The 15998-nt window shown below is 49.8% G+C and overlaps 1 protein-coding gene across 7 annotated transcripts in view; it reads left to right on the top strand.

Annotated features, from left to right (window-relative positions):
• The window catches only part of arhgap21a (Rho GTPase activating protein 21a), a 59674-nt gene extending 43697 nt beyond the window's left edge, over positions 1-15977 (top strand). For all 7 annotated transcript variants that reach the window (XM_027028869.3, XM_081696913.1, XM_081696912.1 and 4 more), the window contains 18 exons: positions 145-1825; positions 3980-4129; positions 4206-4305; positions 4425-4467; positions 4933-5052; positions 5615-5914; positions 6771-6835; positions 6950-7095; positions 7191-7333; positions 7665-7820; positions 7952-8030; positions 8165-8238; positions 9280-9369; positions 9455-9580; positions 9725-9766; positions 10046-10151; positions 12292-12323; positions 12897-15977. In XM_027028869.3, coding sequence (XP_026884670.3) covers positions 145-1825; positions 3980-4129; positions 4206-4305; positions 4425-4467; positions 4933-5052; positions 5615-5914; positions 6771-6835; positions 6950-7095; positions 7191-7333; positions 7665-7820; positions 7952-8030; positions 8165-8238; positions 9280-9369; positions 9455-9580; positions 9725-9766; positions 10046-10151; positions 12292-12323; positions 12897-14507 — 5064 coding nt within the window. In that variant the 3' untranslated portion in view covers positions 14508-15977. The remainder of the gene's footprint in view (positions 1-144; positions 1826-3979; positions 4130-4205; positions 4306-4424; positions 4468-4932; positions 5053-5614; positions 5915-6770; positions 6836-6949; positions 7096-7190; positions 7334-7664; positions 7821-7951; positions 8031-8164; positions 8239-9279; positions 9370-9454; positions 9581-9724; positions 9767-10045; positions 10152-12291; positions 12324-12896) is intronic.
• The last annotated feature ends 21 nt before the right edge of the window (positions 15978-15998 follow it).

The raw sequence follows: 15998 nt of genomic DNA, 5'->3' as shown, positions 1-15998 counted from the left end.
CAGGGTTTTGTAATTATATATTACACCTTCTTCATTGTCCTTTATGTGAACACGTCCAGGAGGTCAGAAGTTCTGCTCCTGTTTGTAGTGTGATGAGTTAATACGTGTACAGTATACGTAACATGACGTCAGCTCCTGTTTCAGGCCTATTCCCATGACGCGTACCTCAAAGGACATGAAGCCTATAGTGGGAATGCCCACAACATCCCCGAGCCTCCGCCCATAAGCTACCCACGGATAGAAACGAAAATCTCAGGGATGGTCCTAGCTGTGGAGCCTCCTGGGCCCGCGGAGGCCTTGTGTGCGGCGGGGCAAGCGACAAGCCGGCGCTCCAATCCTGAGCTGAGCTACCGCATGGAACTCCCGGTTCCGCCTTCGTCCCTTCCTCCCTCTCAGGTCGCCAAGCCCCCGGCTGCGGTGTGTGCGTACAGCGAGAGCGCGAGGGCGGTGGCAGAACCGGCCGGGCCCCCGGAGCAGCCGGCTCCGCCCACCTGGTCTGACTCGACCCCCAGCCACAGGACCGAGGAGAACAGGTACGGCGCGCCGGCGGACGCGGACGCGGCCGCGGGCCGGCCCCGCGGACAGTTGCGGTACGGCCCCGTTCAGGTACACAGCCAGTCCTACCCCGACGTCTCGCCCACGGCCTCGCTCGGACCGGTCGTGCCTGCAGCCCCTGCGCCCGCCTCTGCCTCCACATCACCCTGCTCCACCCGCCACAACATCGACTGGAGGAATTACACCACCTACAAGGAGTACATCGACAACAAACGCCTCTATATGTACGGCTGCCGGACTATTCAGGAACGCCTGGACAGCCTCCGAGCAGCAGCGGCCCGTGGGACACCTGAGCACAGCAGGACGCCAGCGGCCTCTGAGCCGGGGCGGGGCGTGGGCGGAGCCCTGCTTCGGAGGAGGAGCGCATCTCACGAACGAGTTCACACGAGCCCTGCAGTGGCTCCGCCTCCTCGCAGTGCATCTCAGGAGAGGCTGCTGGGGGCGGAGCCAACGGCGGCGGCGCGGGACTGGCCCCGGAGCGCATCGGAGGACGCCATAACGTCTCTGCCAGCGGGCGTGCACGAGCCCAGGGCGCGCTCCTGTGATTGCCTTGGGAGGCAGCGCGAGGGTGGGGCGTCTCCACTGGACATGCGGGCGCGCGGCCCCACGGAGGCACACGACAGGCTGCTGCTTTACGCAGGCGACGGGGCCTCCAGGTGCCGCAGGAATCCCAGCACGTTGCACAGAACCGCGAGCGGCTACGCCCACGACGGGCGGGGTGGGAGTTACCCGGGGCTGTCCGCCACACCTCTCCTGTCCAAAGGTACGGGCCCGGCGCTGAGCTCTAGGGCGCAGAGTCTGGGCAACACCGCCGCTCTTCCTCTGGTACCCCGCCTCGCAGCGCAGACGGCAGCCGCCAGCCTGCCTCCTGCCTCCTATGTCGCCTCTGCCCTGGCTTCCCTGCACGCCCGCGGTGGCGCCCCTAGAGACCAAAGACCTGCGCCCGTGGACGTCCACCTGTGCCCTGGCCAGGGACAGACGGAGGCGGGGCTGGGAGTCAGCGACGTCGTCCGCCTCCCTCCTGCAGGAGGCGGCGAAGGGGCTGATGTCACAGTGGTGGTGCTGAGGCGGCAAAAACCCGGAGCTCCGCCCCTCCGCCACCCGTCCTACATCCAGGCCGTGAGTGAGCGTGAGGGCTCCGGGGACACGCCCACGTGCTGGCTGGCCAATGACTCGCGCCGGGACGTGCTCGTGCTGCGTCGCGGAGAGCAACACAAGCCCTCGGGATCCGCCCACCTGGACAACTCGCTGGACTCCATCCCTTTTATTGGTGAGAGGCTTTTACACTAAAGAAAAAAAGTATAAAGAAATACTGCAATACTGTAGTAGTTATAATAATAACAAAAACTAAATTATTATTATTATTATTATTATTATTATTATTATTGTGTTTTATCTGATATTTTTGTTTAGATGTTATTTAATATGGTCCCAGTATCAACAAGCGTGGAATTATTATTGGATTAAAATGTCATTGCATCTTTGTTACTACTTGTGTCCACAGTATTGTTATTCCTTCACTCCTTGTTGAAGCTTCATCATTTTTGCTTCACTATGTGGCATATGTGCTGCAGCAACAGCTGTGCTGCTATAGGGTGCAGAGTTATAGGGGACGTTGGGAGGTTCCTCACGGCTATTGCTCCTCTCAGTACGTGGACTGCAGTGTATGGGGCTGAAATGAGCGTGTTTGATTACTGCTGTAATAAATTCTGCAAACAGACGCCCTTTTACTGCCCTGCCCTCCAGGACTATGTCAGCATGTGGCTCACGGTTGTACATGTGCTGATAAGAGTCCTTACGTTAAAGTTAGAGCAGTGTAAACAGCACTAGCACGTGAGGATACGGCGGGGGTCGAGACATGCAGACAGGTGACGGTTAGAATGAGACTTTTATTTTATAACAGCTTGAGTGAGTCACTGCTTTTCAGCTTCTCAGCATATTTACATTCTGCTGTTATGGTTGTGCGTGTGCGTGCGCGTGCGTGTGTGTGTGCGCGTGCACCTTTACATATGAAAAATGAAATTGTTAACTAAACTTGAGAGTATATGACATTTTATAAATATGTGACGAGGGTATAAAGCTGTTAAAAAATAAAAGAAGCTGATTTTAAGATTCATTTTTATTCATCTCACTGATGAGAAGTAATAAAAAAAAAGAATTTAAAAACCATAATTTAGTTTACGGCATGAACAGACATCGTTTACACTCCAGCTAGTTCCTCTGAGGAAGACTCAGCCATGTTTGGTTGTTGTAATAGTGAAACCTGGAGCCTTTATAAAGCCACAGTCTCACACACACACACACACCACACTCACACTCTTACACTCACACACACACACCACACACACACACACACACACACTCACACACACACACACTCACACACACCACACACACACACACACCACACTCACACACACACCACACTCACACACACACCACACACCACACTCACACTCTTACACACACACACTCACACTCTTACACACACACACTCACACACACACACACTCACCACACTCACACTCTTACACTCACACTCTTACACTCACACTCTTACTCACACTCTTACACTCACACTCTTACACTCACACTCACACTCTTACACTCACACACTCACACTCTTACACTCACACACACGCACACACTCTCTCTCACACACGCACACACTCATACTCTTACACTCACACACGCACACACTCACACTCACAGTCTCACACTCTTACACTCACATACACGCACTCACACTCTTACACACACGCACACTTACACTCACACACACACTCACACTCTCTCACACACACACACACACTCACACTCTTACACTCACACACACGCACACACAGAGACAGTAATGTGGCATGGAAACGTGACTTGGCTCTGCTGTGGTTCCATGCGTGGTTGAGTTCCAGCTCGGTCAGCATGTCTGAGGCTGACAGCCGGGCTTGCTGAGGCTGAACACTGCTACGCTCCCTCCACCTGCACACACACACCCCAACCCTCCACCTGCGTACTCAAGCAGCCTGCGCTCAAGCAGCATGAGTTAATTACCTCCTGTCTTTCTCTTAAAGGGGCAATACTTGGATTAGAAATCTGTTCCAAAATAAATACTCTGATTTCATTCACAGTAAAATAGTGTTCAAGTAAATTCTGCAATGAATATATATCTATATAAAATCATTCCACTATTGCTTGGTTTTCCTTATGTAGGTTAGAGTAAGTTGGTGTTTATATAAGTATGTTGTAAGGTGTGTGTGTGTGTGTGTGTGTGTGTGTTTGTTTATACAAAGGTGTGGAAGGTCTTATCTGTCTTAATGACTGGCCATCTCTGTCTGCTCTCTGCGCCTCACTTCAGCCGCACACCCAACCCTAACCCTGGTGCAGGTTTAATGCCAACATCACCGTGCCTGTCGTGTTTCTGCAGATGAGCCATCCAGTCCTAGTGTGGAACACGACATTGCCCACATTCCAGCATGTGCCGTCATCTCCAGCACACCGGTCATTGCCGAGCCCCACGTCATGCCAGCGAGCCCCACCTCCGCCCTCATCCGCCGACAGCTGTCCCATGACCAAGGTGAGATGTGCGGGGAAGACTCCGCACTTGTTTGGCGCAGCGTTTAACTGAATGTGGATTTTTGGGATGTCTGCAGACTCCTTACGGCTCACGATTTTGGAGTCGGATTCTGGGACCAAAACGGAACGATCGAAGTCCTACGACGAGGGGCTGGATCATTTCCGGGAAGGACGTGGGTATGTTTCGGCCTGCTGAGAGAGGCCCTGATGATGCCACACACATGCTTTATTTGCTGTTTTACTAATGATTCATGTGCTATAGCTGAAATGATGTGCGTTTGTGTTTGTCTGTCCAGGAGGACCATAAAGCAGGTCCCTGCACTGAGAGGCCTTAGGAAGGTGAGACAGTGCGCTATAACACACTAATACACACCTTGTGGGTGTACAGGTAGTGGCTACAACTCACCTGTTGTCTTGCACATTGTGTTCCCATCATCTAGCCAGTTATCATTGGTCAGTGCCAGACTGTCAGCCCAGCAGTCACACTGATGCATGCTGGGTAACACGTTGGGCCTCGTCACTATAATGTGTTAGTTCTGTGTTAATGGTCTGGTCAGCAGTGGTGCTCTGGTTTAGGGTACAGGGGACGGTTTGGATGAGCTGTGTGTATAAAACATACGTGCATGTGCAGCGAGCGGTGAGAGAAACCGACGATTACTCACGTGACCCCACGTGACCCCGCGTGACATTCGAGTGACTTCCCAAAGATCAACATACGTGACACCCTAACCCGAGCTGTGGTGTGTGACAGAGAGTGTTGTCATCGTACTAAAGTGTGTGTGTGTGTGTGTGTGTGTTTTTCAGGCTGTTGATGGGTCTTCTGAAGACTCGGGCTCCAGGAGGAACTCTTCATCAGACGTCTTCAGTGATGCCACCAAGGAAGGACTGCTCTACTTTCGCCAGCTCAACTCAGACAAGGGCAAGGTAAAACTTTACACGTGCACACACACAAACACACGCACGCACACACGCACATACGTACGCACGCACACACACACATACACACACGCACACGCGTGTCCACGCACACAAACACACACATACACACACACGCATGTGCGCACACACATACACACACGCGCGCACACACACGCGCGCGCACACACACACGCACGCACATACGCGCACGCATACGCACACGCACACACACGCACACAAACACACACGCACACACACACACGCATGTGCGCACACACATACACACGCGCGCGCGCACACGCACATGCACACGCGCGCGAGCACACACACAAACATGCGCACGTAAACTTTGAATCGAAGTGGTGTTTATTTCTTGCTGAGGTTAGCATCTAGTGTGTTTGTTCAGGATGAACAGAGTGGTATGTTTATATGTAATCAGTCTAGATTCCCAAGAGATGTCTAGACTTTGTATGGTTCATGAAACCTTTCTGGTCTGTTTTACTGTTTGCTGACATGTAACATTTATTTAAATTAATCTCTGTATCTCCGCCCCCTGCTCCGCCGCCAGCGTGTAGGCAGTGGTCTGCGTCCATGGAAACAGATGTATACAGTTCTCCGCGGCTGTTCCCTTTATCTACACAAGGACAAAAAGGAGGGTCCGGCCTATGCCAGCTCCCTGATTGAAGATGACCCTCGGCCAATCAGCATCAAGGCCTGCTTGATTGACATCTCCTACAGCGATACAAAGCGAAAGAACGTACTGCGGCTGACCACGTCCGACTGCGAGTACCTGTTTCAGGCCGAGGACAGAGATGACATGCTGTCCTGGATCAGAGCCATCCAGGAGAACAGCAACCTGGATGAGGAGGTGCCACACGCTTATTGACCCAACACTTGTTAACCCCTTATTAACTCTTTATTAGCACAACATTTATTAAACCATTATTAAGCCTTTATTAACACTTATTAACCCATTATTAAGCCTTTATTAACACTTATTAAACCCTTATTAACCCTTACTAACTGTTATTAACACTTATCCCTTATTAACCCCTTATTAAGCCTTAGCACTTATTAAACTCTTACTAAGCCCTTGTTAACCCTTATTGACCCATTATTAAGCCTTCCTAAACCATCTTAACCCCTATTAACACCTTAAGTTCCTGTTAAGCCCCGTTCTAACCCCTCATTAATCCTTATTAACCCTTGTCCAAATAGCAATCACTTTCATGCCATAGCTGCTAGACGGGATTGCTGCTGTTATTGTATTATCCCGTGTAAAGCAGACCACTGGGCTAGTCATGCTGGAGACTAACAAACAACACACTCACCTGCACAAGCAGGTGGTCAGCAGGTGACGTCACTCTGCTTCCCTGATGTATTTGTCCATGAACTTCGGTTTGACTCTGCTTTAAGATCATGTCTGCTACATGGGCCATAACTCGTCTCCAGTTTAGACGTCCTGTGTCCTTCATTGCACACAGGGCTAAGAAATAGATTTGCCATCCTGTGGTCAGAAGCTGGTGTAAACTGGGTCACTGAGATGTTCGTGGTTGATTCTAATGGATGGACAATCAGAACATGAGCAAAGCAATAGAGGGACTCAACAGCCAGCAGGTTACTGGTGTTAAATGACCCGGGACATGATAGGCGGGTGCTGGCTTCCTTTCGTGAGCTGACTACTGATCCAAATCCTTTCCTTCTCTGTCATGGTTTTCCATCAGAATGCACTGATTACCAGCACAGACCTCATTAACCGCAAAATAAAGGAATACAACACATTGATGAGGTGAGCAGAAACCTGGACTGTCCCGCCCACCAGAGGTCAGCGTACTGTAGCTGGCTTCTCTGCACGGTTTTTGATGTGTGTGTGTGTGTGTGTGTGTGTGTGTGTGTGTGTCAGTCCATCCAGCAGTAAAACGGAGCCATCTCCCAGGTCCTCTCGCCAGTCTCTTAGTATCAGACACGCACTGCTGGGGAGTAAAGGGGACAGTAAAGTTAGTGTGGCCTCCCCCAGCAAGGAGCATGAGAGGAGGGGCTTGCACAAAGGTAACTCCACCCACCAGGAGGACCGCTCCTCCCCCACTGCAGGACTGCTACAGGCATCTATCCTTTCACCTCTGTTTACGTGGTGGTGTTTGTAGATGAGGCGAGCCCACCCAGGGACAAAGGTCAGTGGAGGAAAGCCATCCCGGGGCTCATGAGGAAACCGTTCGAGAAGAAGACCACTCCGGGGGTCACGTTCGGCGTGAGGCTGGACGACTGTCCTCCCGCACACACCAACAGAGTAAGAACACAGGGAACGCACTCACTTCTCACCATCATAGTCAGCAGTGCGTCGGCTTTTGGCAAACACATCAGTTACAGCCGAGGCCCTTTATTACAGGCCTGTAAAATGTTTACAGCACTGTACAGGCTGGGATGCGAGCTGGTGTGTGTGTATATAGATTATAATATCCATATTTGCCTATGTAAGCATTTTCAGTGTGGTTATTTTTGTGCAAGTATAGCTGACTAAGCGGTGTGGGTGTGTGGTGTGGGTGTGTGGTGTGTGTGTGTGTGTGTGTGTGTGTGTGTGTGTGTGTGTGTGTGTGTGTGTGTGTGTGTGTGTGTGTCAGTTTGTTCCTCTGATTGTGGAGGTGTGCTGTAAGCTCGTAGAGGAGAGGGGGTTGGAGTACACTGGGATTTACCGGGTGCCTGGCAACAACGCTGCCATTTCCAGCATGCAGGAGGAGCTGAACAAGGGTGTGGGAGACATCGATGTCCAGGCAGAGGTGGGCGCTCGCATCACCTCGTCCACAGACGGGGTGGCCTTTTCCCCTCTTCCTCTTCTCTTTCTCATCCTTTTTCTGCTCTTTTATTTGCTTCGCTCACCATGCTGCTCAAATAACGCCCTCACCCACAGAAATGGAAGGACCTAAACGTGATCAGCAGTTTACTGAAGTCCTTCTTCCGGAAGCTTCCGGAGCCTCTCTTCACGGATGGTAAGAGAACTGACGGAAGCGTGCCATCTCAGGCACTCTCTGACTCCTGTGGTGTGCATAGCCTGCCTCCTAGTGGTCATTATGGACTGATTGTTTGTTTTTTATGGACCTCATGTCCTTTGTGCACTTTGTAGAGAAGTATGCCGACTTCATAGATGCTAACAGAACAGAGGACCCAGTGGAGAGACTGAGGGCACTGAAAAGACTGGTGAGTCTACATCCTGGATTAGGAACAGCCAATCAAAGGCTTGGATTTAGTGATCACTGGATTAGGAACAGCCAATCAAAGGCTTGGACTTAGTGATCACTGGATTAGGAACAGCCAATCAAAGGCTTGGACTTAGTGATCACTGGATTAGGAACAGCCAATCAAAGGCTTGGACTTAGTGATCACTGGATTAGGAACAGCCAATCAAAGGCTTGGACTTAGTGATCACTGTATTAGGAACAGCCAATCAAAGGCTTGGATTTAGTGATCACTGTATTAGGAACAGCCAATCAAAGGCTTGGACTTAGTGATCACTGTATTAGGAACAGCCAATCAAAGGCTTGGACTTAGTGATCACTGTATTAGGAACAGCCAATCAAAGGCTTGGACTTAGTGATCACTGTATTAGGAACAGCCACCCAATAGCTCTTAGTGGAAGGTCAGGAGTACCCGCCCCCACAGCTGTTCAGAGTCTCCACCTGAGCCCTAGAGAAAAAAGGCAAAGGGTTAGGATAGGGATAGGATTAGGGTCAGGGTCAGGTTTAGGGTCAGAGTTAGGTTAAGGTTAGGGTAGGGTTAGTGTTACTGTTGGGGTTATGTTAGGTTTAGAGTTATGTTAGGGTAGGGTTGGGATTACATTCCCAGCACAGAAAAATCCACACACAACTTTAGAGGAACACGGTGAAATCTTTCTCCAGATTTAAACCCCTTGGGGACAGTATGACAAGCAAGTGAATATAAAGCATTTTCCTCACCCAGCAATACTTATTAATATCGCCTTGGATGTTGTAACAGTAGCCAATGCCAAAATAGGAACGTTCAGACAAAGCAAGTCCTCTTCCCGTGATGTGCTGGACTAGACAGTGGCAGGTGATGTTGGGACATCAAAAATATCACCTGACGCTTTTAAAACGGACCATTTGGGAAAGAAACTCCTGCAGACATGGCAAAACTTTGCAGAGGAAAAAAAGCTGCCAACTTTCAGTTAGGGGTGATTTCATGATGCTTCTGTAGTCATTGTGGATTTAATTCTTCCTTCAGCTGCATGCGTTGCCAGATCACCACTACGAGACACTCAAATTCCTCTCAGCACATCTCAAAACAGTGGCAGACAACTCGGAGAAGAACAAGGTAGGTGGTGTGTAGGGCCTCTGCTTGTCTCGTACGGTGCTGTCGGAGACGTGATCCACTCTGCTCTTCCGCATACTACTGTCAGATGGAACCCCGCAACCTGGCTATCGTGTTCGGACCCACTCTGGTGCGCACATCTGATGACAACATGACCCACATGGTTACGCACATGCCGGACCAGTACAAAATAGTGGAGACCCTCATTCAGCACGTAAGAGCAGTCATGTGACCTTTACAAGGCCACGCTTTCCCTCCGTTACCTTGACCACTGTCTCTGGGGTGGTGTTATGATGCTGGGGGGTGGGGGTGTTTATACTGAGAGGTGTCATCTCTGTCTCTGGCCTGGTTTTTGCAGTATGACTGGTTCTTCACTGATGAGGGCGGCGAGGAGCCAGCGGTGGGTATTGAACACATCTGTCTCTCTCTCTGTCTCTCTCTGCTGCTCACAGTGCTGTTAGTAAGTTTACTGGTTTCACACCCTTCTTTCCCCATCATAGAGGTAAACCTACCTACCTGTTTGTGTCTAGCAGTTTTCTGTCTGACTCTATTGCTTTGTCTGTCTGTGTGTGTATATGCCTATATATCAGTTCTCTGACTGACTGACTGTCTGTCTGCTTTCTGGTTTTGCCTGTCTGTCTGTCCTGTCTGACCTCCTGTCTGCCTGTCTTGCCCCCAGACCTCAGTTCAGCAGGAGAGCGCAGTGGATACTCAGCCCGTGCCCAACATCGACCACCTGCTGACCAACATAGGCCGCACGGGCACCGCCCCAGGGGAAGTGTCAGGTAACATGCGCCCGGGGGGCGGAGCTTCTCAGGAGCAGGGACCTTGTGTTCTTAGTCCCGCCCCTCAGTCAGACAGCCTCACTTTATACTGGAACCAAGTGCCTGAGGAAAGCACCCGGAGCATGCTGTGCTGTAACGCTTATGTGATGATTAAGAAACCCAGTAAATGTTGGTCTGTTTTGGAGGGAACGTTGCTTCTCTTGGTACTCACCACAAAAAAACAAAACAAAACACTGGTTCATTCACACTGCCTGTGAGAGTTTGTAGGGCAAACTGTTATCTTGTATTATAGTTTGCCTGATTTGATTTTTATCTGTTCTTAAATTTGGTCTCAGCATCCATCGATGCATTTGGTGTTTTAAGTTCACTTGAGTTCTTTTATTGTGCATTTTATGGTGTGTGTGTGTGTGGATTGTGGTTTTCCTGTCTTATCTTTCTCTGGTGCATGCCTTTCCTTTCAAATTCCACTGGGCCGTCTCTGTAGCTCTGCCTAGTCATACTAACACAGCATGATCTTTCCATATAAGAGCAGACAGCAAATACAAAGAATCCTCAAAGCCAAAGTGAATTGCAAACTTGCCAAACTCTGATCCCTCTCTCTAGCACCCCCTAATGGTCATTCCCAGCATTCACACATACTGATCTTGACACAGGCCATATGGGAGGAGCCTATCACGCCGTGATGTCACTGATGGACTCCATAATGTCCGTGATGGACAGCTGGAGCTGTAGGAGGAAAGGAGACTGTTGCCCGCAGTGTAGCTGTCTAATCTGCAGGAACCCTCGCTTTCTGCGAGGTGGCACCACTGAAACAGAGGCAGTAAGAACCAGGCGCGAGGGCGGCACAGCCGGAACGTGGGGGTGTGTGTGAGTGGACCTCGTGCAGGCCAGTGCTGCTGTCTCAAAGGCTGTCCGCTGTCTCTTGCCCCTCTCTCTCACCCCACTCCCACCCCCCCCCACCCCCCACCCCGAACGCTGGCCCCATGGAGAGACAGCATGGTAATGGTCCTCTGCTCTGAAGCTCATGTGCTCATACCATCTGTCACCACAGAAAGGGGTGTGCAGGGGGGCCCAGCTCACCAATGAAGAAACACCACTCAAAATCTGATTCAGACAAATGAGGAAGAGAAAATCATTAAAGACAGCAGTTTAATTTCTTAGGTTTTCCTTACTGGCATCATGTCTTCCTGTAGTGTTGTCTTTTCTTCATAGCTAGCCCCTCTCTGACCACCCCAGTCATCTCTTCTCTTGGTTCATCCCATGGCCATTTCTGTCTTTATCTTAATGCTGTTGTCATGACACCATACTATCTGTACAGCTGTATTACCTTACCTTGAACTTTTAAAATGTAGATTTTCATTTAAATATAGAATAGTCACATGTTCTTAAACAAAGTGTGTACTTCATGATTTGTGTTGTACACTCTAAAATTAAGAACAAACATTAATGGTAGGCATTAATAGAAATGACCATCAGTATATGATGCTATGGTTTCAGTCAGAAGCTTTTAGATCGTCGGCTAAGACAGTGTAGTCTGTGTAGTGAGGGCTGTGCATTACGGGTGGGTCAGCAAACGCAGGCTGCGTGTCGCGCGCCGTTCCACCACTCCTGTGATGTCATGTGACGTGTCCCGTCTATGCTGTTCCATGTTCCTCAGCTTTCTCTACTTTCATCAGGGCTTCCTGGTCTGGGAATGAAAGCCTAATTCAATTTCTGACTCTTCATGTAATGGCGAACTTCTCATATATTTGTTTGTTTATTTAATAAATAGCTTATCTTATTGGGTTGCTCGATTGAGTGTTATAATGTGGAAAGGTTGCCACCTGCTGGTGGATGTGGACAAGTGCGTAACAGTGCAGTGCTCACTCATTCATGAGTGTAACATAGTGCAGTGCTCACTCATTCATCTGCATGCACCTTCTCCATTCTCATGATCTGTTGTTTGTGAAGCTTGTCATGCACAATTCATTCTCATGGTGGTCATATTTCCAGTTCTCCGTATCTCTCTTTCTCTGCCATTATCTCTGCTCATGGTTATTTTTGATTCACTGCCAAAATGTGACTATGCATCTGATGTAGTTTCTTTTTTTTTTCTCCTCATTTCCTCACACAGTCTTTCTGTCTGTTTCTCCCTCCACAGATTCACCCACTAGTGATTCTGCTAAATCTAAGGTGAGTCTGAGTCAGTGGCACACTCAGTTTCCAGCTCTCTCTGGTCTGGTGGTGAGTGGAGTTCCCAGAGCAAACCCAACCCCCTCCACCCACTACACCCATTCCTTCATGATCCCCCTCAGTGGCTCTTATAGAAGGATCAATGAACCATGTTTGCAATCATCATTTTTTGGGGGGAAAGAACCTCCCCCTGCATGTCTTCTGTTGCCATGCTGCACATGTGCATTGGTGACCAGGATGTGTCTCTGCCATGTGCCTCCAGCGTTGGGCAGTGGATTGTGCAGCTTTGCCCTGCAGCGCTGCTACTGCTGTTGCTGACGCCAGCATGCTTTGAGCTGCCATTCTTTCACCAAAGCGCTTTCTCTTGTGATTTTGTCTTTCCCTGGTGTGAGCAGGTGGAGTGGTGGGTAGGCCGTGTGCCTGAGCAGTCCCTAGGTCTTTGATGAACTGCGTTTAAAGCTGCTGGAGTATTTCTCAGCGTGTTTAGATCATTAACAGGCTTCTCTATTATATTTCTCTTTCTTGCTCTCTCTGTCTCTTTATCTCCCACTCGCTCATCCTGTCTTTCCACAGGGCTCGTGGGGGTCAGGGAAGGACCAGTACAGTCGCGAGCTGGTCTCCTCAATCTTTGCTGTGGCGAACCGCAAAAGAAAGAAGCATCCAGACAAGCTTTTGGCCAGCAGCTCAGATGATGACCTGGATCCTGACTTTCCTAAGAAGGAGCTCCCCAACCACAAGCAGAACCAGCAGGCTGTCGCAGGAGACACCAGCCCCATCCCACACGACGAGCTTGCCGCTGGAGCAAAGCATGATGGGAAAGATGGAGAAACGATACTGAAGATCAGAATGGAGCACAGGAACTCTTTCTTCATTAGAGAAAAGGCCCTGCCCACAGCCTCCCCGAAACAATCCATCTCACCCAACCTCAACTACCGTACCTCGGCGCCCACCAAGAGCTCCCTCTCCGACCCCCCTTCCCAGGTGGATGAAACTACCTCAGATCTGGGCACCATGAGCTCTGGAGCCTCTGTGCCCAGGAGCAGGCCCAGGAGATGGGGCACGGTGCCCCCTGCTGGTCTGGAGCTGTCACTGCTTGCTGGAGCCTCTGCCACTGCAGAGGTGAGCTCCATCACCTCAGACTACTCGACCACCTCATCCAATACCTTCCTGACAGGGGTGGAGTCGAGCGTGCTCAGTCCAGAGGTGCAGTCGGTGGCAGAGAGCCGGGGTGGTGACGAGGCTGACGACGAGCGTAGTGAACTCATCAGTGAAGGACGACCCATGGAGACAGACAGTGAGGGAGAGTTTCCTGTCTTCACCAGCAGGGGCGCTGCCACTCCTGCCTTGGACTGTGTGCCCGGCAAGGCCGAACCTACTAAAGATGTAGACAGCAACAGCCAAAAACCAGAAAGCCGCCGCCTCCTGCCATCGCATAAGCTGATGGAGTGTGACACGTTGTCCCGAAGGCGGTCACTGCGGCAGAAGACGGACAGTGAGTCGTCCGTTGAGGGTGTGGCCAGTGGCGGTGGGCGGGGGCCCAGCCGGAGCGAACCGAACCGCCTCTCTCGTGTTCTGGAGGCGATGAAGAAAGGCCGTTCCAGCGGCAGCCTGAGCTCCACCTCCTCCTCCCGCAGCGAATCAGAACGCGGCGAGCCGGCAAGGCGCCTTAAAATCACAGAGAGGCTGAAGTCGCACCTCCGCTCGTCCGCTGACGACATGTTCGGCCTCGGCTGGCAGAGGAGCCGCCTGCAGGACTCGGGCAGCAGGAAGAAGGGCGTCCGGCGCCGCCACAGCATGAGCGGCCAGCGGGACTTTAGTGAGCTTGCCGTCATCAATGACTGGCGTGAGCAAGGTGGTCCAGACCAAAGGGCGGAGTTATCTCCCACGGAACGCCCCAAACCGCAGCGTGGCACCCGGGACGTGTCCATCCGGGACTGGATCGCACGGGAGCGCTGGCGAGGAGGAGGATCTCGGGCCGGCACGCAGCCCAACAGGTCAGAGGTCAAAGCAGGTGTGGGAGAGGCGCTCTGTAACCCTGCCTCAGCCCCAAGCCCCCAGATGAGCACGGAGCAAGTGAACGGGGGAGCAGGAGCGCAGGGGAAGGGCGTGACCTTGGTCACTGACACACACCCACACACAGTGTCGGGGGCACATGTCCGCTCCCGATTCTACCAATGCCTATAAACAAATGCAGCCATCTGTCTGCATGTCTGCATGTCTGCGTGTGTGCGTCTGTGTCTGTGTGGGCATAGATGTATGTGTAAAATGAATGCTAGAAGGATGACAGTGAATGGATGCTAATAGAGATAGGGTTACTGCACAATATTTTATCTTTTTAACCTCTCTTCCCGCCTTTTTTAAAGAAAGTATAAATAAATATGAATATATATATATAGAAATATAAATATAAACTGTGTCTGTGTGTGTATGTATGTATGTATATATAATGTATGTGTGTGTGAGAGAGAAGAATAACTGGAGTAAATTGTATTGGATGTGTTTGCTTGTAATCTCACTTTAACAAACAGGACTGGAACTGATGTATTAATCAGACTTTTTTTCTGGAAACCCCAGTAATATGAAGGCAATCCAGCTTGAGGAGACTCAATGAATGTTTACTTTCTATTTCTTGACTGACAGGAGAGCATAATCTCTCCTGTCTTGGACAATAAAGCATTCATGTGACTATTACTGAAAAACACTAACCATAAGAGAAAAAGCATCTTTATTTTCAAGGAATGAAAGTCATAAATCTTCCTTACCTGAAGAATGTATATGCTTGCTTTCATACTAACATACAGGTAGATGCTCTTTACCAAGATCATTATTGAAACAAAGACAAAAATGTGTACATAGTTATTTCTGTACTTGAGATGCTTTTGTTTTGTTCAGTCAGTTATTCTGAAGTCAGGGCCAAACATGGGTCTGTCTGTTTGATTTCTTTAAATGGTGCGTTGAAGCAGCCAGACATTAAACTGGACAATGTGAGAAAATGAAGTCGTGTTATATTTCTACAGGACCTCATGTCATATGACCCCTTAGTGAGCACCAGAGCTGTGCTGGTACTACTCTGACAGATAACGTCCTTCTCTTTAACTGGAGTCCACGCTCTGAGCTTGGATTGGGGTTATTACATCACCTGTGGTCATGGTTGCTTTTTCATAAGTGCCTCATTCAGCTGACCACGAGAACAGGAAAGGGTGCCATTTTTAGTTATTTTTGCTTTTGTTACGGTCAGATAACGATGTGAAGAAAACCGAACTTTATCACCAAACCGTGTTACAGAAATTCTACATTTTGATACAAAATGATGCAAACCAGAACCAGGGCTTCCATTAGCTAGACCTTTCTGGCCCTAAGCAGTCCTACTATCTGCTGCTGGTCCATTTTATACAAATTATTTTACACTCACTTTAGAGTTTTATTGAAACAGTAACTTAATTTATATATTTTTATGTTTTGTTTTGGTTTTTTTTCCTGTTCCATCGGTCCAAAGTGGGATGTGACCAGTGCAGCAATCTGTATGTGGTTGGAGGGACTGGGATAGAATAGACATGTCATGCTTCTGTAAGCAGATTCCATCTTGTATGACAACCAAATACAACAAAAACAAAATAAAGAAAAACACTGGAAATAAAAATATCTTTGGAGAAAGTGTTGACTGTTGCTTCCTTC

This window comes from Electrophorus electricus, chromosome 14 (assembly GCF_041902795.1).
Source record: "Electrophorus electricus isolate QZ-2024a chromosome 14, ASM4190279v1, whole genome shotgun sequence".
Lineage (NCBI taxonomy): Eukaryota > Metazoa > Chordata > Actinopteri > Gymnotiformes > Gymnotidae > Electrophorus > Electrophorus electricus.
The sequence above is the reverse complement of the archived record's forward strand: the minus strand, read 5'-3'. Positions and strand labels throughout refer to the sequence as shown.